The sequence below is a fragment of the Macaca mulatta genome, chromosome 19 (genome assembly GCF_049350105.2).
Source record: "Macaca mulatta isolate MMU2019108-1 chromosome 19, T2T-MMU8v2.0, whole genome shotgun sequence".
In the NCBI taxonomy this organism is placed as follows: Eukaryota; Metazoa; Chordata; class Mammalia; order Primates; family Cercopithecidae; genus Macaca; species Macaca mulatta.
Genome location: NC_133424.1, coordinates 53132729 through 53154484, shown reverse-complemented (window position 1 = coordinate 53154484; position 21756 = coordinate 53132729). Strand labels below are relative to the sequence as shown.

The 21756-nt window shown below is 50.7% G+C and overlaps 2 protein-coding genes and 1 pseudogene across 40 annotated transcripts in view; 2 read left to right on the top strand and 1 right to left on the bottom strand.

The window, feature by feature from the left end:
• POU2F2 (POU class 2 homeobox 2) overlaps positions 1–12567 on the top strand; it is a 109182-nt gene extending 96615 nt beyond the window's left edge. For 11 of the 38 annotated variants that reach the window (XM_077982977.1, XM_077982976.1, XM_077982972.1 and 8 more), the window contains 10 exons: positions 2847–2952; positions 3051–3142; positions 7394–7507; positions 7660–7801; positions 7896–8044; positions 8124–8300; positions 9696–9762; positions 11354–11555; positions 11684–11757; positions 12033–12567. In XM_077982977.1, coding sequence (XP_077839103.1) covers positions 2847–2952; positions 3051–3142; positions 7394–7507; positions 7660–7801; positions 7896–8044; positions 8124–8300; positions 9696–9762; positions 11354–11555; positions 11684–11757; positions 12033–12364 — 1455 coding nt within the window. In that variant the 3' untranslated portion in view covers positions 12365–12567. Of the gene's footprint in view, positions 1–2846; positions 2953–3050; positions 3143–7345; positions 7508–7659; positions 7802–7895; positions 8045–8123; positions 8301–9695; positions 9763–11353; positions 11556–11683 lie in introns of all 38 variants that reach the window. The other 27 variants (XM_077982987.1, XM_077982973.1, XM_028838867.2 and 24 more) reach the window with 7 other exon arrangements.
• LOC144337526 (uncharacterized) overlaps positions 1–21756 on the bottom strand; it is a 211581-nt gene that overhangs the window by 95801 nt on the left and 94024 nt on the right. The gene's annotated exons all lie outside the window — the stretch shown is intronic.
• Positions 13437–17475, top strand: LOC106994777 (uncharacterized; annotated as a pseudogene). The gene has a single exon (XR_001441452.3). The product of XR_001441452.3 is annotated as an uncharacterized LOC106994777 (transcript).

Here is a 21756-nt window from a genome sequence, read left to right as displayed (position 1 = left end):
AGCCAGGGAGGGAGAGGGCGGTGGGAGATGAGCAGGGAGACAAGCACAGGCCTCAGTATAAAGGGACTTGTAGGCAGGTGAGGGGTTTTGTTTGCGTTGTTGAGGGCTATGAGAAGCCACTGGACTGTGTGTGTAAGGCGGTTTTGCTTTTTCTTTCAGAAATGTTTAAACGTAAACGTAGAGAGAATTATGTCATGAACCCCATATACTCTTCACCAAGCTCAATAGATATCAACATTTTGCCAGTCCTATTGGCAAATAGGGTTTCATCTAAACTCCTTACTTTTTTTGGTGGGTGGAGGATTGAATTTTTTTTCCTCTCCCTCTCTCCCTACCTCATCCCCCCTTTTTTCTCTTTATTTTACTTTATTTTTTACTTACCACTATACAAACAAGATTTTTTTTTGACATAGGGGGTCTCACTATGTTGCCCAGGCTGGTCTTGAACTCATGGACTCAAGCATTCCTCCTGCCTCAACCACCCAAGGTGCTGGGATTACAGGCACACACCACTGTGCCTGGCCCTGTCTTTAAAAATACTTTTATTAAAATATAATACATATATAAAGGTGCACAAATCATAGGTATACAGCTATGAACACTCCCATGGAACTGGTACCCAGATCTAGAAACAATGTGGCCAGCCCCCAGAAACCCCCTGGTGTCCCTTTTCAGTCTTTACTCCCCAGACTTCAACCATTAGAATCATACAGGATGTTCTCTGTCATAACTAGCTCTCTCACTGATGATGTTTGGGAAGTCTATGTTGTGGCACGTAACTGTGACTTGTAGGACTGCTCATTCTTGTTGCCGTAGCTTCCACTGAAACAGTTTCTTTACCCATTCTACTGTTGTGGGCACTTGGGCTATCTTCAAGTCCTGCCTATTTCAAATGGTCCACGTGAACATTGTAGTACATGTCTTGTGGTAAACACATACACATGTATGGTGGGTTACATGCAGGAGTGGAGTTGCTGGGTCATAAGGGTGGTGTATGTTTAGCTTTCTTAGATAGTGTCTATATTAGTTTGCTAGGGCTGCCAAAACAAAGAACCACAAACTGGGTGACTTGAGAGAAATGTATTGTCTCACAGTTCTGGAGGCTGGAAGTCAGAAATCAGGGTGTCAGCAGGGTTATGAGGGAAGGATCTGTCCCTTCTGAGGGCTGTGAGGGAGGGATCTGTTCCAGGCCTCTCTCTTTGGCTTGTAGGTGGCTGTCTTTTCCCTGTGTCTCTTCACATCATCTTCCCTTTATCCATGTCTATGTCCAAATTTGCCCTTTTTATAAGGACACAAGTCATATAGGATTAGAGCCCACCCTAATGACCTCATTTTAACTTGATCATCTGCCAAAGACCCTATCTCCAAATAAGGTTAATCTCTGAGGTTCTGGGGGTTAGGATTCCAACATATCTTTTTGGGGGGTGGCAGGGAGTGGGGGGAGACACTGCAACCTATAACAGTGCTAAAGAGCTTGCGAAAGTGGTTGTACTAATTTACACTGTTTGCTGGAGCATTAAAGCTAATTCCAGACATGATATTATTTGCCTTGGGAGTGTTTTTTTGTTTTGTTTTGCTTTTTGTTTTTTTTGTAGACAGAGTCTTGCTCTGTCGCCCAGGCTGGAGTGCAGAGAGGTACAGTGGCATGATCTCGGCTCATTGCAATCTTCGCCTCCAGGTTCAAGCGATTCTCCTGCCTCAGCCTCCCGAGTAGCTGGGACTACAAGTGTGTGCCACCATGCCTGGCTAATTGTTTGTATTTTTAGTAGAGACAGGGTTTCACTGTGTTAGCCAGGATGGTCTTGATCTCCTGACCTCATGATCCGCCTGCCTTCACCTCCCAAATTGCTGGGATTTCAGGCGTGAGCCACTGTGCCCAGCTGGGGATGTTTTTGAAGGAGGAAAGACCTGGTCTGGTTTACAGTTTATTTATTTATTTATTTTTGTCAGCCAGGTTGGAGTGAATAGGCGTGATCTCGGCTCACTGTAACCTATGCCTCCCAGGTTCAAGCAATTCTTCTGCATCAGCCTCCAGAATAGCTGGGACTACAGGCATGTACCACCACACCTGGCTAATTTTGTATTTTTAGTAGAGATGGGATTTTGCCATGTTGGCCAGGCTGGTCTTAAACTCCTGGCCTCAGGTGATCCACCCACCTTGGCCTCCCAAATTGCTGGGATTACAGGCATGAGTCACTGCACCCGGCCTGGCTTACATTTTTAAATAATTCTATTTTTTCTGTGGAAATGTTTAAACAAGGCAAATATTTCATCAAGAAAGGGTGGCTGGGCACGGTGACTCCCAAAGTAATCCCAGCACTTTGGGAGACCGAGACGGGCGGATCACGAGGTCAGGAGATCGAGACCATCCTGGCTAACAGTTGAAACCCCTAAAAGTCTCTACTAAAAATACAAAAAATTAGCCAGGAGTGGTGGCGGGCACCTGTATCCCAGCTACTAAGGAGGCTGAGGCAGGAGAATGGCATGAACCCGGGAGGCGGAGCTTGCAGTAAGCTGAGATCCGGCCACCGCACTCCAGCCTGAGCGAGACTCCATCTCAAAAAAAAAAAAAAAGAAAGAAAGAAAGAAGGGGTAAATAAAGAGTGAGCTCTCCCACAACTGCCCAGTTGGGACTCTCTGGTACCCCATGGTAGAGAGAAGCCTCTGGGTGCCCTTAGCTCAGGGATGCCATTCAAAGATCGAGTGGACCATCCCTCACTGCCCAGTGCCAGATTGCCATGTGGAGCAGCTTCCTGGTTTCAGCCCCTCAGGGTTCAGTTGATGCAGAGAGGATGAAACCCAGCCAGGACTCAGTCTGTCTTTCTGTCCACCCCGCTCCCTGCCAGGACATACAGCAGCTCCTCCAGCTCCAGCAGCTGGTGCTTGTGCCAGGCCACCACCTCCAGCCACCTGCTCAGTTCCTGCTACCGCAGGCCCAGCAGAGCCAGCCAGGTAAGGCCCCCCACCCCAGATGGCCTCCCTGACACCTCCACAGAACTTCCTCACCTTCCTCTCCCCCTCACCCTGTGTATTTCCCCTTGTCCCTCCAGGCCTGCTACCGACACCAAATCTATTCCAGCTACCTCAGCAAACCCAGGGAGCTCTTCTGACCTCCCAGCCCCGGGCCGGGCTTCCCACACAGGTGAGACTGTCCATTGAGTGCACCAGGCCGGGCCAGCAGCAAGGCCTGCTGAAAGCAGGGTAAACGGGGGTGTGGAGCGAGTGAGAGTCTCCTCTCCATTTAACCCAGCCACACTCTGCCAGTGATTTGCTGTGAGACCTCAGGCAAGCCCATCTCCCTGTCTAAGTCAGCCTCTTCCTCTATAGAATGAGGGGAGCTGGCCCAGACGAGTGGTTCTTAACCCTTTCAGGTACATGGGCTCCTTTGAGAATGTGATGAAAGATTTAGATCTGATCCCCATTCCCCCAAAATGCTCATGTGCAAAAACACACAAAATTGTAGGGCGTTGCGAGCCTTTAGGCTACAAATGCCTGGGGCCTCTTCCAGCACTGCGATGGAGTATTCTCTGAAGAAGGCCTTCATTAGGTGATTATTTCACATCCACTTCCCAGACTGGAGACTGAAAACAAGGCCCACAGGTGTCTTTTATTTGGCCATTGTCAACTAAATTCCCAGAAAGCACCAGATTTTCAGTTCCTCTTGATAAACCAGAAAATCTGGCAGGGCCGTACCTGTGTCTATGTGGTGGCTTGGCGCAGTGAGCAGTTGGCCTGACCACTAGCAGGAGCAGAGGCCCCTTAGCGTGCCAGCTCTCCAGACCACCTTGGCACCTGGACCCCAAGGCCTTTCGTTCAGTTTGCTGCCTGAGTTATAGACTTTAATGATCATTTTCACCACCTTTTATGAATTTCAACGTTTTTTTCCACCCATTTTTTATAGCCCTTTAAAAAAATATACGTTAACTATTTCAGAAGGACTGAAAAGATTAGAGACTAGGCCGGGCGTGGTGGCTCACGCCTGTAATCCCAGCACTTTGGGAGGCTGAGGTGGGCGGATCACAAGGTCAGGAGATCGAGACCATGGTGAAACCCCGTCTCTACTAAAAAAAAAAAAATAGAAAAAATTAGCCGGGCGCAGGGGCGGGCGCCTGTAGTCCCAGCTACTCGGGAGGCTGAGGCAGGAGAATGGCGTGAACCCGGGAGGCGGAGCTTGCAGTGAGCCGAGATTGCGCCACTGCACTCCAGCCTGGGCGACAGAGCGAGACTCCGTCTCAAAAAAAAAAAAAAGATTAGAGACTTAGCTGCAGTTCTGAAATCCCAAACACTCTGAAAGTCAAGTTGTTCTTGCACCATTGGTATGAGAACTCATTTGACTGCAAAACCTGCCCTGCCATGATATGAGGCAGTGTGTGACTTTTCTTTGCCCCTCTTGGTATGGCATTTTTGCTGCTGCAAAACTGTTACTGTATCTGATTATGTAGTAATATCCTTGACCCCAGTGGGGGTGGGGGCTGTGCCACATTATCTATGATATACATCCTATGTTGGCTTTCTTTCTTTTTTTTTTTTTTTTTTTTTGAGGCAGAGTCTCGCTCTGTCACCCAGGCTGGAGTGCAGTGGCGCGATCTCGGCTCACTGCAAGCTCCGCCTCCCGGGTTCCCGCCATTCTCCTGCCTCAGCCTCCCGAGTAGCTGGGACTACAGGTGCCGCCACCACTCCCGGCTAATTTTTTTGTATTTTTAGTGGAGACGGGGTTTCATTGTGTTAGCCAGGATGGTCTCGATCTCCTGACCTCGTGATCCGCCCGTCTCGGCCTCCCAAAGTGCTGGGATTACAGGCTTGAGCCACCGCGCCCGGCCCCTATGTTGGCTTTCTTTCTTTTTTTTTTTTTTTTTTTTTGAGATGGAGTCTCGCTCTGTTGCCCAGGCTAGAATGCAGTGGCTCAATCTCAGCTCACTGCACCCTCTGCTCCCGGGTTCAAGCAAGCGATTCTCCTGCCTCAGCCTCCTAAGTAGCTGGGATTACAGACATGCGCCACCACACCCAGCTAATTTCTGTATTTTTAGTAGAGATGGGGGTTTCACCATGTTGGCCAGGCTGGTCTCGAACTCCTGACTTCAGGTGATCCACCTGCCTCGGCCTCCTAAAGTGCTGGGATTACAGGCATGAGCCACCGTGCCTGGTTGCCTATGCAGGTTTTCTGAAAACTGAAACAGGCATGGTGGTGCATGCCTATAGTCTCAGCTACTTGTGAGCCTGAGGAAGGAGGATCACTTGAGCCCAAGAGTTTGAGGCCAGCCTGGGCAACATAGTGAGACTGGTCTCTAATACAACAGCAAAACCTGAGAGGGGTGAGAGTGGGTGGATGATGAGAAGTTACTTAATGGGTACAATGTACACTGTTCGGGTGATGGATACACTAAAAGCCTAGGCTTCATCACTACACAATACATTTGTGTAACAAAATTGCACTTGTACCCCTTAACATTTTGTTTTTTGTTTGAAACAGGGTCTTACTCTGTCACCCAGGCTTGGAGTGCAGTGGTGCGATCACAGCTTACTGCAGCCTCAGCCTCCTGGGCTCAAGTGAAGCAGTCCCCAGCCCTCCTGAGTAGCTGGTACTACAGTCACGCCCCACATGCTCGATTAATTTTTTAAAGTTTTGTAGAGATATGGCTGGATGCTTTGGCTCACGCCTGTAATCCCAGCACTTTGGGAGGCCGAGGCGGGCAGATCACAAGGTCAGGAGATCGAGACCATCCTGGCTAACACAGTGAAACCCTGTCTCTACTAAAAATACAAAAAATTGGCCGGGCATGGTGGTGGGCGCCTGTAGTCCCAGCTACTCGGGAAGCTGAGGCAGGAGAATGGCGTCAACCCCAGAGGCGGAGGTTGCAGTGAGCCGAGATCACGCGACTGCACTCCAGCCTGGGCGACAGCGCGAGACTTCGTCTAAAAAAAAAAAAAAAAAATTTGTAGAGACAGGGTTTCGCCATGTTTCCCAGGCTGGTCTCAAATTCCTGTGCCCAAGCGATCCTCCCACTTTGGCTTCCAAAAGTATTGGGATTACAGGTGTGAGCCACTGCACCTGTTGTCCTTAAATTTATACAAAAAGAAAAAAAAAAGAAAAAGAAAAAAAAAAAAAAAAAAGGACCGGGCACGGTGGTCACCCCTGTAATCCCAGCACTTTGGGAGGCCAAGGTGGGTGGATCACCTGAGGTCGGGAGTTCAAGACCAGCCTGACCAACATGAAAAAACCCCATCTCTACTAAAAATACAAAATTAGCCGGGTGTGGTGGCGTATGCCTATAATCCCAGCTACTCAGGAGGCTGAGGCAGGAGAATCACTTGAACCCGGGAGGCAGAGGTTGTAGTGAGCCAAGATCGCACCATTGCACTCCAGCCTAGGCAACAAGGGTGAAACTCCGTCTCAGAAAAAAAATAAAAATAAAAATAAAATTAAAACAACAACAACAAAAATCTGAAAAATTCCTAAACATCTGGCCCCAGCATTTTGGAGAATAATGGATCAAGGACCTGAGTGACGGACATCCCTGCACCCACCACTTGCTTCAGATCCTTTATTTTTAGGGCAATAAATCATCCCAGATAGAGCTGTTGCTTTTTTGTAAATCTCCCTAATTGCCTCCCAGTCCTTTATTTTATTTTATTTTTTTTTATTTTATTTGCAATCTACTCATTGCTTAGGACTTAATTTCTCAAGAGCTGTCTTAGATTCACAGCAAAACTGAGTGGTAGATATAGAGATATCCCATCTATCTCTGCCCTTGCACATGCACAGCTTCCCACATATCTATATCCCCAACCAGAGTGGTACAAGTGTAACAGCTGATGAACCTACATTGACACATCACTATTACCCAAAGTTCATAGTTGACATTAGGGTTCACTCTTGGCGTTGTACAGTCCATGGGTCTGCACGACCTACTCATCTTTAACCCGGTTCTCTCAACAGCCCCGTTGGGTAGACAGAACAGCAGTGATTGTTTCCATCCCGCAGAGGGGGAAAGTGAGGCCTGGGCTAAGCAGTGACTTGGTGGCAGGGCCAGTCCTTGATTCCCCGGTTGAGATGAGGATGAACCACTGCCTCCAGCTCCAGGGAAAGAACCCTGGCTGCTCCTACTGGGAGTTCGCAGGCGTGAAGGGACAGTGCAGAGAGTCCCAGGCAATGAGGAAACCCATGTAGGGCAGCAGAGTCCAACCTTTAAAGGGATTGACAGTACGTGTGGAGGAAGGCGGGGGGAGTCTGCAAGCGGCGGATGGAACGCAGGGGCGAAGAGGGCGGGAGGGGGACTGTGCATCCATCGCTGAGCCCACTCCTGGTCCTCCGCCCTACATCCCACCCACCTGCCCACCCCACCAGGCCGTGACCCGCCCTACGCTGCCCGACCCGCACCTCTCGCACCCGCAGCCCCCCAAATGCTTGGAGCCACCATCCCACCCCGAGGAGCCCAGTGATCTGGAGGAGCTGGAGCAGTTCGCCCGCACCTTCAAGCAACGCCGCATCAAGCTGGGCTTCACGCAGGTCTGGAGCCACCTTGCAGGCTGGGCGGTGGGCGTGGGGGCGTGGTCAGTTGATGAATGCCGCGAGGGGCGTGGCCAGCCGGTAGGCGGAGCGGGCCCAGTGCCGGAAGGCCCCGCCCTGATCTCCGCCCCTTCCACGCCGCACTGGCCCAGGGTGATGTGGGCCTGGCCATGGGCAAGCTCTACGGCAACGACTTCAGCCAGACGACCATTTCCCGCTTCGAGGCCCTCAACCTGAGCTTCAAGAACATGTGCAAACTCAAGCCCCTCCTGGAGAAGTGGCTCAACGACGCAGGTGGGACTAGGCTGGGGCTCCCGCGTAGGGGGCGGGCGGTGGCCGGTGGCCGCGGGAGGCGCCTTCTAATGCTCACGTCTCCCTCGGGGCACAGAGACTATGTCTGTGGACTCAAGCCTGCCCAGCCCCAACCAGCTGAGCAGCCCCAGCCTGGGTTTCGACGGGCTGCCCGGCCGGAGACGCAAGAAGAGGACCAGCATCGAGACAAACGTCCGCTTCGCCTTAGAGAAGAGTTTTCTAGCGGTGAGGCCCTCTCCTGGGTGGCCCTCACCTGAGGGGTGGCGGGTGGTGGGCCCCAGGCTAACAAGCCCTCTGCCTGCAGAACCAGAAGCCTACCTCAGAGGAGATCCTGCTGATCGCCGAGCAGCTGCACATGGAGAAAGAAGTGATCCGCGTCTGGTTCTGCAACCGGCGCCAGAAGGAGAAACGCATCAACCCCTGCAGTGCGGCCCCCATGCTGCCCAGCCCGGGGAAGCCGGCCAGCTACAGCCCCCATATGGTACCAAGAGCCCGCCTGGGGGGTGGGAGACCACAGAACTCCGCAGGCACCTGTGTGAAGCCCACCCTACCTGGTTGTCCACAGAGCCTAGAACAGAGGCAAGGAGAGTCACTCTTGGGGACAGGCCATCACGTAGATGGGCACAGTCACACAGGGGCAGTTTCCAGGGAACTGTGGTTTTACCTGGGGGATACAAGCACCCCTAGATACACACCGACATAGCCAGACACAGAGTTATTACAGTGGCATAGCCACACAGGGAGGGATATATGTCCAAGGACGTGGTCCAGGTTAGAACACACAGGCTCACAGCCACAGGGAGGCAGGGAGAGGCATTTATTGGCCATTCAGGGACATTGTCACACCCATGGGAGTACTCTCAGGTCCATAGCTACACACAGGCCCACTTGATCTCAGACACAGCTGGGACATCCTTTATCCCATCCCTTTATTTCCATTCCTCGAAAGAGCTGTGATGTTCCAGAGAGGAGCCCCCACCCCCAGTGGGGTGAAGGAGGCACTGTCTGAACTGAGTTCTAAAGGACAAGGGAGAGTTAGCCAGCCACGAGAAGGCAAAGGGCCTTCCTGGACCAGTGTGCACTAAGGCCTAGAAACCAGGGTGTGCCCAGCCCAATTTGAGAAACTCCAGTGCAATTTAGTGTGGTTGGCGCTGCAGTTTATATGAATGAGGTTGGGGAAGGGGTGGGGGCATGTACCCTAAGTTTTACAGTGAAGAGCTGGAACTTGAACCATGGGCAGTGAGGAGGTAAGGAGGGGTTTTAAGCTGGGGAAGGAGAGAAACCACACATTTAGTGAGGTTTCTAGGGCTGATGCAAAGGTGAGACTGGAGGTGGGGTGGCCAAGAAGGAAGCTGGTGATGGTCCCAGAAAATCAAGTAATACGACATCTCAACACCCTGATGCAAAGATATGCATCCATTTAGCCTCACACTTCAGATCTGCTCTTTCCCTGCCTGGGTCACTTTGATCAGTCTCTGCTGCATTGCTTGCCAACCCCACTGGTAAAAGGGTGGTGTTTGCTTGTCCAGGGAAAAGAATTTTAGTTTTGTAGAACCAACAATAGTAGGAGCATGTAGAGCAGCCACTCTTCCGGTGTAGTCACTTCAGACAGGATGCAACCCTGCAGAGACTAGCCAGACAGGGTGGTGTCAGAAGAGAGGTTCGGGGTGCTCTTAATGGAGAATTAGCCCTTCATGCTTGTGGCTCAGGATCAGCTAGGGCAAGTGTGAAGAAAGCATGTGGAATAATACAAATGCAGCATTGTGCCAAAGCCCCCTGCCCCCATCCTGGGACAGAGGAGTGGGGTCCTGCAGGGAGCATCACGGGGGCTGCTGGCAGACAGTGGCTAACCATACCTCCTTTCTTCTCTCCTCAGGTCACACCCCAAGGGGGCGCGGGAACCTTACCGTTGTCCCAAGCTTCCAGCAGTCTGAGCACAACAGGTCAGGGAGGGCAGAAGATGATGAGGGGGGCGTGGGAGGATGTGGCACAGGCTGGAGCCTGAGGTTCCCAAGTGGCTCTGGGTGTCCATGGGCCTCAAGACTGAGCCCGGGGAGTGTGGGTGGGGGAATGGGAGAGACAGTGGGAAGAGGGCAGGACTCACCCCTCCTCTACAGGAGCAACTCAGCTTTAATCTGCTTCACGATTTCATATGAAAAAAGCATGGGCCTGGTAAAAGGTGAGGCACTTGGGTTTTGTGCCTTGCCTCTGTCATTTTTAGGCTGTGTGAATTCAAGTGCTTATTTTATCCTTCTAAGCCTCAGTTTTTATAAAATTATTATAAATCTGTAATATATACAAAAGATATAAATACATGTATGTAAGAGTGTATGTATGTATACACACATACATGCATACATACATACTCTTGTACCCAGAGTTCCCCTCCCTATTCCTGGGACACGGCAGGTTTAGATGTATGGTTATACACCATATATATAAGAATAATATAAAATTGGCCTGGTGTGGTGGTTCATGCCTATAATCCCAGCTCTTTGGGAGGCCAAGGCAGGCAGATCACCTGAGGTCAGGAGTTCAAGACTAGCCTGGCCAACATGAGAAACCCTGTCTCTACTAAAAATACAAAAATTAGCTGGGTGTGGTGGTGTGTGTCTGTAATCCCAGCTGCCCGGGAGGCTGAGGCAGGAGAATCGCTTGAACCCGGGAGGAGGAGTTTGCAGTGAACTGAGATCACACCACTGCACTCGAGCTTGGGCAACAGAGTTAGATTCCATCTCAAAAAAAAAAAAAATATATATATATATATACACACACACACACACATATGTACACACATAATATATATACACATAATATATATGCACATAATATATACGTAATAGATATATATACACAAAGATATATATATACACACATACACACACAGAACAACATATTGCCCGTCCCCAGGCTAGAAAATAGTAAGTGGAGATTTATAAAGTAGTGCTTGCCTGGCACTGTACTAAGCTCTTTGTAAACTGCATTGACTGACTTAATTCTCAAACTCATTTTATGAGATAGGTTCTATTATTATCCCCATTTTCCAGACAAGGGATCTGAAGGTCAGAGGTTAAGGCACTCGCCCCAGGGCACCCCTGGGATGAGACAGAGCCAGGAGTTTCTACCCCAGCAGTCTGGCTGAGTCTGGGCCCTCAGTCCCTGCCAGGTTGCCCATCCCTCAGCTGTGGCAATGTGCCTGGCATCCCTCGCCCCTCCCCTAGAGGGAGCCATAGGGTTCTGACTCCTGGGGGCCCCCGTTTCTAGTCAGTAAAAAGGTGGTTCAGGGCGGGGAGTGCAGAGTGCCAGGGCTCAGCAGGAAGCAGCTGCTCTGACTTCCATTGTTATGATAGGGGTCACTATGGCAGAGGCACAGGGAAATCACTCTGGGAAGAGAGGGCAGGGAGGTCTAAGGCTGTTCTGACTGAGGAGATGCTTCGTGAGCTGGGTGGGAGGACAAGTAGGAGTTGGCCCCAGGTTCCTCAGTGGGGGATGAGTGGAAGCTGAAGACCCCATCTCTCTGTCTCTCTCTGGCAGTTACTACCTTATCCTCAGCTGTGGGGACGCTCCACCCCAGCCGGACAGCTGGAGGGGGTGGGGGCGGGGGCGGGGCTGTGCCCCCCCTCAATTCCATCCCCTCTGTTACTCCCCCACCCCCGGCCACCACCAACAGCACAAACCCCAGCCCTCAAGGCAGCCACTCGGCTATCGGCTTGTCGGGCCTGAACCCCAGCACGGGGTAAGTGGGTGCAGGTGGGAGGCTGTGGGGAGAAGCAGGGTCGCTGCTGCTTCTAGGGTGGGGAGCTGCACCCCAGTTATGTTGGCAGGTCCCTGCCCCTGCTAATGCCTCTGCTTTGCCTCTTGCAGAAGCACAATGGTGGGGTTGAGCTCCGGGCTGAGTCCAGCCCTCATGAGCAACAACCCTTTGGCCACTATCCAAGGTGCGTGCTGCCTCATGTCACACCCATCGTCACCAGCCCTATCCTCTGGGGCCTCGAGCCCTGCCATTGTTGCTCCAGCCATGCCATCCTGCCCCTGCTCACTGCATCGCTCGCCTCTTCATACCCATCTCACCTTTGGGGAAGATGTGAGGGGTGCTGATGGGGGTCAGTGGGACCGATGGGGAGATGGGGGGCACTCTGGGCAGGACGCTGGAAGGCAAAGGTCTCCCCTGGCCCGGCGTGCCCCCAGCCCAGCCTCTCTCTCTCCCCGCCAGCCCTGGCCTCTGGTGGAACCCTGCCCCTTACCAGCCTTGATGGCAGCGGGAACCTGGTGCTGGGGGCAGCTGGCGCAACCCCGGGGAGCCCCGGCCTGGTGACCTCGCCGCTCTTCTTGAACCATGCTGGGCTGCCCCTGCTCAGCACCCCGCCTGGCGTGGGCCTGGTCTCAGCAGCAGCTGCGGCCGTGGCAGCCTCCATCTCCAGCAAGTCTCCTGGCCTCTCCTCATCCTCTTCATCCTCCTCCTCCTCCTCCTCCACTTGCAGCGAGGTGGCCGCACAGACCCCTGGAGGCCCAGGGGGGCCCGAGGCAGGGTCCAAACCTGAGTGAGGGCCAGTCATGCCTCCCCTCCCATTCCTCTGATCCCTGCCTTGGTCCCTCACCTGGGAAGAGGGCGAGGAGGCCAGTGGTGGGGACACAGAGGGTCCTCAGAGCAGAGTGACAAGGGAGGAAAGACCAAAAAAACCAACCAACCAAAAAAAAAAAAAAAAAAAAAAGGAAATAAACTAACCAACAAAAGAGAAAACCAAAAATAATCACAACAGAAACCAGCTGCCCCAAAGGAACCAGAGGTGAAAAACAAACAAAAAAAACCAAAAACTAACCAAAAAAAAAAAAAAACCCACAAAATCAAACAAACCAAAAAACCAGTCGCGAGCCAGACCTCAGCGTGCTCACCCTCACTGCTACAACGCCAAATAAGAACCCCAGCCAGGGGCGGAGAAGCCTCCAGCAGGTCAGACCTCATGCCACCGAGCCCTGGCTGTGGGACCAACCCCCAACCCTGCCTCCCCGCATGGGGGCTACAGATGGAAAAAGAAGATGCCAGCTTCCTAGTCCCGGCCCCCAGCCCTGGACCAGCGAAGACAGGGCACAGCCTGGGCAGATGGGCTGATGGGCTGGGGCTCAGCACCACCCACCAAATGTTCTTTTCCAGAAGGTGAAAGAGAAAGGGCCTGAACAACCTTACACCAAATATTCAGTAGCTTCATCCAAAGGATGTACAGAATTTTTAGCATTGTGCTCAACAGAATGTGTCCCTACCATGTGTCCCCATCTCCCCTGGCCCCCAGCTCTCCCCACCTGGGCAGGGGGGCTCGCTTTAACCTCCTGCCTCCCCCCAGCCAGGGGAGAGTTCAAGAGAAGGCCTGGGGACAACTTTTCATCCCCTGTTCCTCCCTCTTTTCCCCTTTGAAAGGTGGGCTAGGCCATTTTGCCAAGTTCTAGCTCTCACAAGTCCCTCCTCAACCCTGTCACCCTCCTCTGCTCTGGAAGCGACCCCCTCCCCATCTTATGGGAAGGTGGAAGTTTCAGGCTAGAGGGGATGAAGGCATTCAGTTGAGGGCATTCAGTTGTCTTTTTCCATCCTGTCTGTTTCCCCGAAAAAAAAAAATTCATATTCCAGTGCCTATCCGTGGGATCCTTCACGTTCTTTGACATTAACCAGAAACCAAAAAGAGAACTCACCTTGCTTTTCCCACCCCGTGCCCCTCTGGTACTGGCGAATGCCTCTCCCTCCCCCCCACATGCACACACGCACACACCCCAGTGGTGGGGTTCCTCGAGATGGCATCCCCATCAGGGTCCATGTGGTGGGACAGTGCCACAGCCTGTGGTCCCCATCTGAGAGGGTGCGGTGGTGGCCACCAATCCCACAAGACCTCCACAAGTCTTGGCTGGACCCTGTGTTTGACCAGCCCTGGACACATCTCCACTGACGACGGACAGAGGAGAGACGCCACTGGGAGCCACCCTGCCCTCCTGCTATTGTGGAGGCCAACAAAGTTTTGAACCAAAAACCAAAAAAACAGAAACAAACAATAAATTTAAACTAGAAAAAAAGAATTTATATATATATACACGTATATATATATATAAAAGGGAAAGAAGATGAGGACTCTTCAAGAATAAGACGGAACCGCGAGGCGGAGCCAAGCCCCTGCACCGGTGGCCCTTGTTCCCCGAGGCGGACAGAAGGACGGATGCTTCTTTCTCTTCACAAATACCTCATGGACGTCGTCTTTGGGAAAGCCGGAGGGGGCGGCTGGGGCAGGGCCTGTCCCTCGGCCAGGGCAGATAGAAGCAGGTGGGTGGGGCTGAGAGAGGGTGTCAGGGACAGGGGTGAAGAACCCCAAACTCCCCCCCCAAATCAACTGAAAAAGCTTTAAAAAAAGAAAGACAGGAAAAAAGGGAGTAAGAAAGCAAAAAGAACAGATGAAGGAAAACTTAACTTTCCGGTGGTTTGATTCCTCCTTTGATTTCTTTTTCGGTTCTCTTTTGTCTGTCCTCTCTCCTCTCCTTCCTCTCTTCTCCCTCCTTCCTCTCTCCTCCGTCTCCCTTTGCTCTCCTCTCTCAATCTTGTTCTTTCTGTGTCTCTCCTCAAACCAAAGTGTTGCAGTGAAGGACACGAGCCATTGAAATCAGGGTGGGGCCTGACAGCCACAGTGTGGCCCCCGCCCCTCGCTGGGCAGGAGCAGAGAGAGGGGAGAGCCCTGAGACCACAGGGCTTTGGCCTGGGCAGCTTCCACGTTCTGCCGGACACTTTGAGGAGAGGCAGATGGAGCCCCAGGCCTCAGCGTTCTCTTTTTTCTTGTCTCCCTTCTCCCACCCGGGAAATGAAACTGTTGGGCTGGGCCACGGAGGCAGCAGAGACTCGGCCATTGCAGGGGCCTCCGGGTGCCTTGTCCGGGCAGTGGTGGAGTAGCCACCCCTCCCACCCCTGGCACGATGGGGCCTGGCACCTTGACCCATCCTCGCCGGAATGTAAGCATCTCCGCTGAATGACTCCCTGCCCTTACCCTACCTCTGAGTTTGTCCATGTTTATTTCCTGAAGAGAGAAGGGACTGGCAAGAGGGCCTGGGCCCCAGCCCAAGGGTGGAGAGGGGGCCAAGGGCTCCTGACCAAATAGGAAGGACATTTGAGCAGAGCAAAATGAAAGGAATTACAACCAAAAACCCCCTCCGAGAAGACAGGCAGCATGGAAGGCATGGTGGAGATGACTCAAACAAAAACTATGATTCTAGACCAAAAAGGAAAAAAAAAAAAAAAAAAAAAGGAAAGAAAATCCAGGACTCACCACCACCCACTTCATCCTGCTTCCTCCCCATCAAGTCCCACCACCTGGGACCTCTCCCCACCCCAGTATGGGGTAGTGGGGCAAACAGACGAGGAGGAGCAGGGGGCAGGGATGGGGCAGATGCCCTGACGTTGGTGGAGGGAACCCTGTGCAGCCAGGGGTGCTGGGGACCCTCCCCATCCAACCCTCACACCTAGGAAAAGAAAAACAAGAAAAAAGAAAATTCCTGGGAGGGGGAAAAATAACCAAATCCCAAGCTTTAACTACAGCTGTGAAACCAAATATTGGGAAGGGGGTAGGAGGGAAGGAGGGGCAGGTGAGCCCCAGGTCTCCCCCCTGGGCCCCCCTCCCCCGAGGACTCGAGATAAGGCACCAAATACCTCATAGAACTTTAATGTTAAAAAAAGGAAACCAAATATCGTTGGCTGGGGGCCAGCCAGGGCAAGGGGCTGGGGGGCTGGAGGGAGCCAGGGTTGGGAAGGTGATGGGGGAATTCATGCCCCCCACCCCCATCTGCCCCTTCCACTCTGGTCCCCCGTCTCGACTCCGGGAAACAAAACTATCTCATCGTTTTTATTTTGTGGTCTGTACAGAGCCTGTGTCCGTGTGTCTGTGTGTGAGCGAGAGAGTTGGAGGGCTGGGGAGCTTTATGTGGGGGATGGGGAGGGAAACCCCAGGCTAGGCTATGGGCTAGGTTAGGTGTCCGAGGTTGGGAGCTGAGGGCCTGGGCTAGAAAGAGAGGAGAGATGAGTGGATTGGAGCAGTGGGGAGCCCTCTGAATTTCTCTTCTCCCCAACCTTGACCTCCTACTTAAGGGAGGGACAGAGACTGGGTCTACCCTAATGGTGGGCCTTTTCATTGTGCCAAAAAAAAAAAAAAAAAACTGATGCCAGTAACTAAACCACCTCTCTCTGTTCTCTTCTGGGGGGTGGGGTGGGTGTGTGTGTGTTGGGGTGGGTAGGGATGGGGAACCCAAGCCCCAGTAGGAGTTGGGGCTGAGATCAGGAGGAGGGGAAGGATATGAGTTTTCTACCCATCTCCCCGGAGAAGGCCATGATGGGCTCTCCAAGCCCTGGGGAGATTTGGCGAGGGACTAGCCAAGTCAGGGTGACCTCTTGACCTGACTAGTTTTTCTAACCCACCCGAATACCAGGGTGCCTCTCTCTTCCTCTAGCCCAGGGTAGGGGGACCTGAGTGAGAGAGTGAGACAGACAGCAAGATTGAGACACGCGGGCCCCCACTGGTCTCTGAGTGGGAAAGGCAAGTGCGAGAGATAAAGGCCTCCAAGAGAAAAAAGAAACAAACCAAAGATTTAACCATTTAAAAAAAAAAAAAAAACCCACAGACAACTCCGCTACCTTTTTATACGTTGGAAAAAAAAGTGAAAAAAATTTAAAAATAAAAATTAAAAAAAAATACACAAAAACTCCAAGCCGCAGGTCCTTCATGCGGTTTAAACTTTGACCTCAGCAGTCTCCAAAGCAAGACGACGATGACAAAGGCGGAAACAAAGAAAAAATAATGTATATTTTTAAGTATTTGTCCTTGAATTGTTAGCTCCTTGTTAAACAAACAAGAAAAGGAGAGAAAAATCCAGAGAGAAGTGTTGCTGGGATGGAGACGACTATTTACTATGTCTGTGACCCCTCCCTTTTGCCTCCCTCCCCTTCCTCTCTTTCCTGTCCTCTATCCTTGCTGCCCCTCCCCCAACCTGTCCCCCAAACCCAGGGGCTCAGTATTTATTTATTTATATAATTGCAGGGTGACTGGGGGCCTCTCTCGGCAACTCATAGAGGGCCTTTGGATCATGGTGGGGTGGGGAAAGAGTGAGGAGTCTTTGGGAAGAGCAGGGGCCTGAACTTTGATCAACTCCTTTCTGGCCTCTTGTCCCACTGCTGCCACCATCACCTTCCAAATCCAGGGCTGCACTAGGGCAAGGTGACCACCCTACCTCGTAAAGACCTGATTGGTGCAGCCCGTTCTGGTGTGGGTGTCTCTCACCGCCCAGAATGACTAGGTTGGAATGGAGGTGGGTGAAGTTGGAGGGGGTGGCAAGTACAAGGCAAGGGTGCCCAAGAACTGGCATCCAGAAATCAGCCCCAGAGTAGACCTGTCTTTCCTCCATCCTCACCAAGTTAGCCTCCCTTTCAGTTCCGTCTGACCCCTGTGTTGGTAGCCCCTTCCTTCCCTTTCTGTACCCCCTCCCTGTCTCTTCTCGTGGTAGCGGGTTAGCGTTTCAGTGTTCTTAACTCCAATCTGCTTGTTCATTGTACAATGTGCTTCTTTTAAGGCCCCATTTTTGTAACTTGAGTGTGTCATTCATCTGGACAACAAACATCAAAAAATAAAAAATTAAAAACTGTACAGAGAGAAATGATGCCTGCTCTCCCTTGGTCTCCTCTCTGTCCTGGGAAGAGTGGTGAAGACATCAGGGTGTGGGGTTGGAGATCTGTATGCTGGGGAGGGGAGGGCTTTACTTCTGTTCCAATAGTGAATGTTCACAGTCTGGGCAACAGAGTGAGAACTCTTCTCTACAAAAGCCCCAAAAACTCAACTAGGCGTCATGGCGTGTGCCTGTTGTCTAGTCCTAGCTACTTGGGAGACTGAGGTGGGAGGATGGCTTGAGCCCGGGATGTCGAGGCCGCAATGAACCGTGATCATGCCACTGCACTCCAGTCTGAGTAACAGAGAGAGACCTTGTTTAAAAAATAATAATAATAAATAAATGTTTAAAAATAGTGAATGTTTGTTTGGAAGTAAAACCTGCACAAATGTTCTTGCCAAAGAACCGTCTTTGAATTCAGGATGAATTCACATTTCCGAATTCAAATCTCAATTCTGCCGTTCTATGACCTTCAATATGTGAGTTTCTGTGTCCTCACTGTAAATTAGGGACAATACCTACCTCACAAGGTTGTAGGATGATGGTCTAAGTAAAGTGCTTAGGACTGGGCTCCAGCACACTGTCTTCAATAAATGAGAACTATGAGAAAGGCAGGAAACCAGCAAGTACCTCCCCATTTCCATCCCTGGATGCTTCCCTAGAGGACTAAAGAGACTCTTCAAAACCAGAGTTTCAATTAACACATTAAAAAGTTTCAGCCTCACAAATTGTCAAATAAATTAACAGAAGAGTTATACGTCATTTTTTCACATCACCAAAAAAATGCAAAAAACAAAACAAAACGCCAGGCGCGGTAGCTCACGCCTGTAATCCCAACACTTTGGGAGGCTGAGGCAGGCGGATCACCTGAGGTCAGGAATTCGAGATCAGCCTGGCTAACACGGTGAAACCCCATCTCTACTAAAAATACAAAAATGCTTGTAATCCTAGCTACTCAGGAGGCTGAGGCTAGAGAATAGCTTGAATCCGGGAGGTGGAAGTTGCAGTGAGCCAAGATTGCGTCATTGCACTCCAGATCAGGCGACAGAGCGAGATTCCATCTCAAAAAAACAAACAAACAAACAAAAACCAGGCCATGTGCGGTGGCTCCTGCCTGTAACCCTAGAATTGAGGAGGCCAAGGCAAGAAGAACCCTTGAGCCCAGGAGTTCAACACCAGCCTGGGCAACATGGTGAGACCCCATCTCTACAAAAATTGAACAAAATTGGGCCAGGTGTGGTGGCTCATGCCTGGAATCCCAGCACTTTGGGAGGCTGAGGTGGGTGGATCATTAGGTCAGGAGTTCGAGACCAGCCTAGCCAATATGGTAAAACCGCGTCTGTACTAAAAATACAAAAATTAGCCGGGCGTGGTGGTGCGTGCCTGTAGTCCCAGCTACTTGGGAGGCTGAGGCAGAAGAATCGTTTGAACCTAGGAGGTGGAGGTTGCAGTGAGCAGAGATTGTGCCACTGCACTCCAGCCTGGATGACAGAGTGAGACTCCATTTCAAAAAAAAAAAAAAAATTGAACAAAATTAACTGGGCATAATGGGGTACATCTGTGGTCCCAGCTACTTGGGAGGCTGAGGTGGAGCTCTTGAGCCCGGGAGGCCAAGGCTGCAGTGAGCTATGATAGTACCACTGCACTCCAGCCTGGGTGGTGACAGAGCGAGACCCTGTCTCAAACCAACCAACCAGAGTTGATTTTGAAGTTTTCTGGTGGTACAATGTACACACCAACCCCCTTCCTTTTTAGAGCAACATTAACTCTTACTCAAATTATTGTGCCCATCTGTCATTCGGCAATAGCAACAGCTTCTGCAGGCCATCAGGCCATGGACTGATCCCTAAGACCTCACCACTAAAAGGTAGAAGTGGTATTAATGAAAATGCACTGTTAAGACTGGGCGCGGTGGCTCACGCCTATACTCCCAGCATTTTGGGAGGACCAGGCTGGCGAATCACTTGAGGCCAGGAGTTCAAGACTAGCCTGCCCAACATGGTGAAGCCCCATTCTGCTAAAAATACAAAAATTAGCCGGGCGTGGTGGTGCACGCCTGTAATCCCAGCTACTCAGGCAGCTGAGGCACAAGAATCACTTGAAGTTGGGAGGTAGAGGTTGCAGTGAGCCGAGATCATGCCACTACACTCTAGTCTGGGTGACAGAGTGAGACTCTATCTCGGGGGGGGAAAAAAGAGCTGTTGGGTTTCCTCAACACTGTTCCATCCTCTAATGTATGCTTGGCACACAGGTGCTGGGATCCTGCAAATTCAATAGTGAGGGCTGTGGCAATCGAGGCACAGGAAAAGTATGAGTGAAAGATAGGTTTCATATGTAGTAAGACAAGAAGTGTTAGCATTGCAGTGTTTTGGCAAGACTGAAAAAACGCAAAGCTCCTCAACTCTCCAAACAAGTCAGCAGGGATGAGGCATAATAGTACATGGAGGAAGATCATTGGCTTCAGGCCCATCTTCAAGGTGGCACAGTCAGAACCACACAGAACCCAAGACCCCATCTCTACAAAATAAATTAGGCAGAAGTGGTGGTGCTCGCCTGTAGTTCCAGCAACTTGGGAGGCTGAGGCAGAAGGATCACTTGAGCCCAGGAGGTTGAGGCTACAGTGAGCCATGATCATGCAACTGCATTCCAGCCTGGGTGACAAAGCAAGACTCTGAAAAATAGAAAAAAAAAAAAAAAAAAACAGGCCAGGTGTTGTGCCTCATGCCTCTAATCCCAGCACTTTCGGAGGCCAAAATGGGATGATCCCTTGAGGCCAGGAGTTTTAGACCAGCCTGGCCAACATAGCAAGACCCCATTTCTAATAAAAATATAAAAATAAAACCTAACACAGTAACAGAAAACCAAACACCCCATGTTCTCACTCATAAGTGGGTTGAACAATAAGAACACATGGACACAGGGAGGTGAGCATCACACACTAGGGCCTGTCAGAGGGCAGGGGGCTAGGGAGGGATAACATTAGGGGAAATGCCTAATGTAGATGACGGGTTGATGGGTGCAGCAAACTACCATGGCATGTGTATACCTATGTAACAAACCTGCACGTTCTGCACATGTATCCCAGAACTTAATTTAAAAAAAATCCTAGGATTTGGAACTCTATGTATATAAACATTAAAATGTATGTTTATATATGTCTATAAAGAGTGAAACAATAATCTCTTTATATATATATATCAATATTTACTATATCTATTGTATAATTTATATACATGTAACAGGTAGGATACACATACACATAACCTACTATGTATTTTTTTGTATAAACAGAACCCTAATACATTAACTTTTCAAATGTTATGTCATTTATTTTATAAGATTATTAGAATTTGTTTTGTTTTAGGCCAGACACGGTGGCTCATGCCTAGAATCCCAGCACTTTGGGAGGCTGAGGCGGGTGGATCACCTGAGGTGGGGAGTTGGAAACCAGTCTGACCAACATGGTGAAACCCCGCCTCTACTAAAAATACAAAAATTAGCCAGGTGTGGTGGCATGTGCCTGTAACCCGAGCCACTTGGGAGGCTGCGGCAGGAGAAACACTTGAACCTGGGAGGTGGAGGTTGCAGTGAGCCAAGACCACACCATTGCACTCCAGCCTGGGCAGCAGAGCAGACTCCATCTCGAAAAAACAAATAAATAAATAAAAGGAAAAAGAGTTCAACAGAAGGATTTGGAATAATCTCTGGGGAGAGGGGGTCTCAGAAGCAAGGCTAGCACAGCAGCCTAGCATCCCCCCAGTCACATACTCCTATCTTGTCTCCACCACCCTCCCCGACGTATGCAGAAGGCAGCAGAATGGAGAGAAAAGCATATGGGTGATTAAACCAAATGAAATGAAATCAGGCTTGAATTCAAGCTCTGCCCTGCCTGGATTGAATCTGACCTTGGACAAGTCATCTCAATGCTTTTGACTGGAGATTCCTTCCCTGCAAAATGTTCTCACCTAATCAGTGTGAATATTACTGTTATATAGTACTTGAGACTAACTAGATGTTCAAACATTGGCCAGCCATTCCAACAATCCATCTCTCACAATAAAAATCTGTTGGCTGAGCCAAAGTCCAACTCCAGGGGGATTCAAGTCACCACCCCTATGTCCAGACACATATTATTCAGAATCTCCTTTAATTCCACAGCCCCAGAGATCATGCCTACCTGCATTTGCTCTTGGGGATCAATGAGAAAATCAGATGGCCTTGGGAGACAAGGCCCACATCAGGCCAGGAGTCAGGGATAGGGG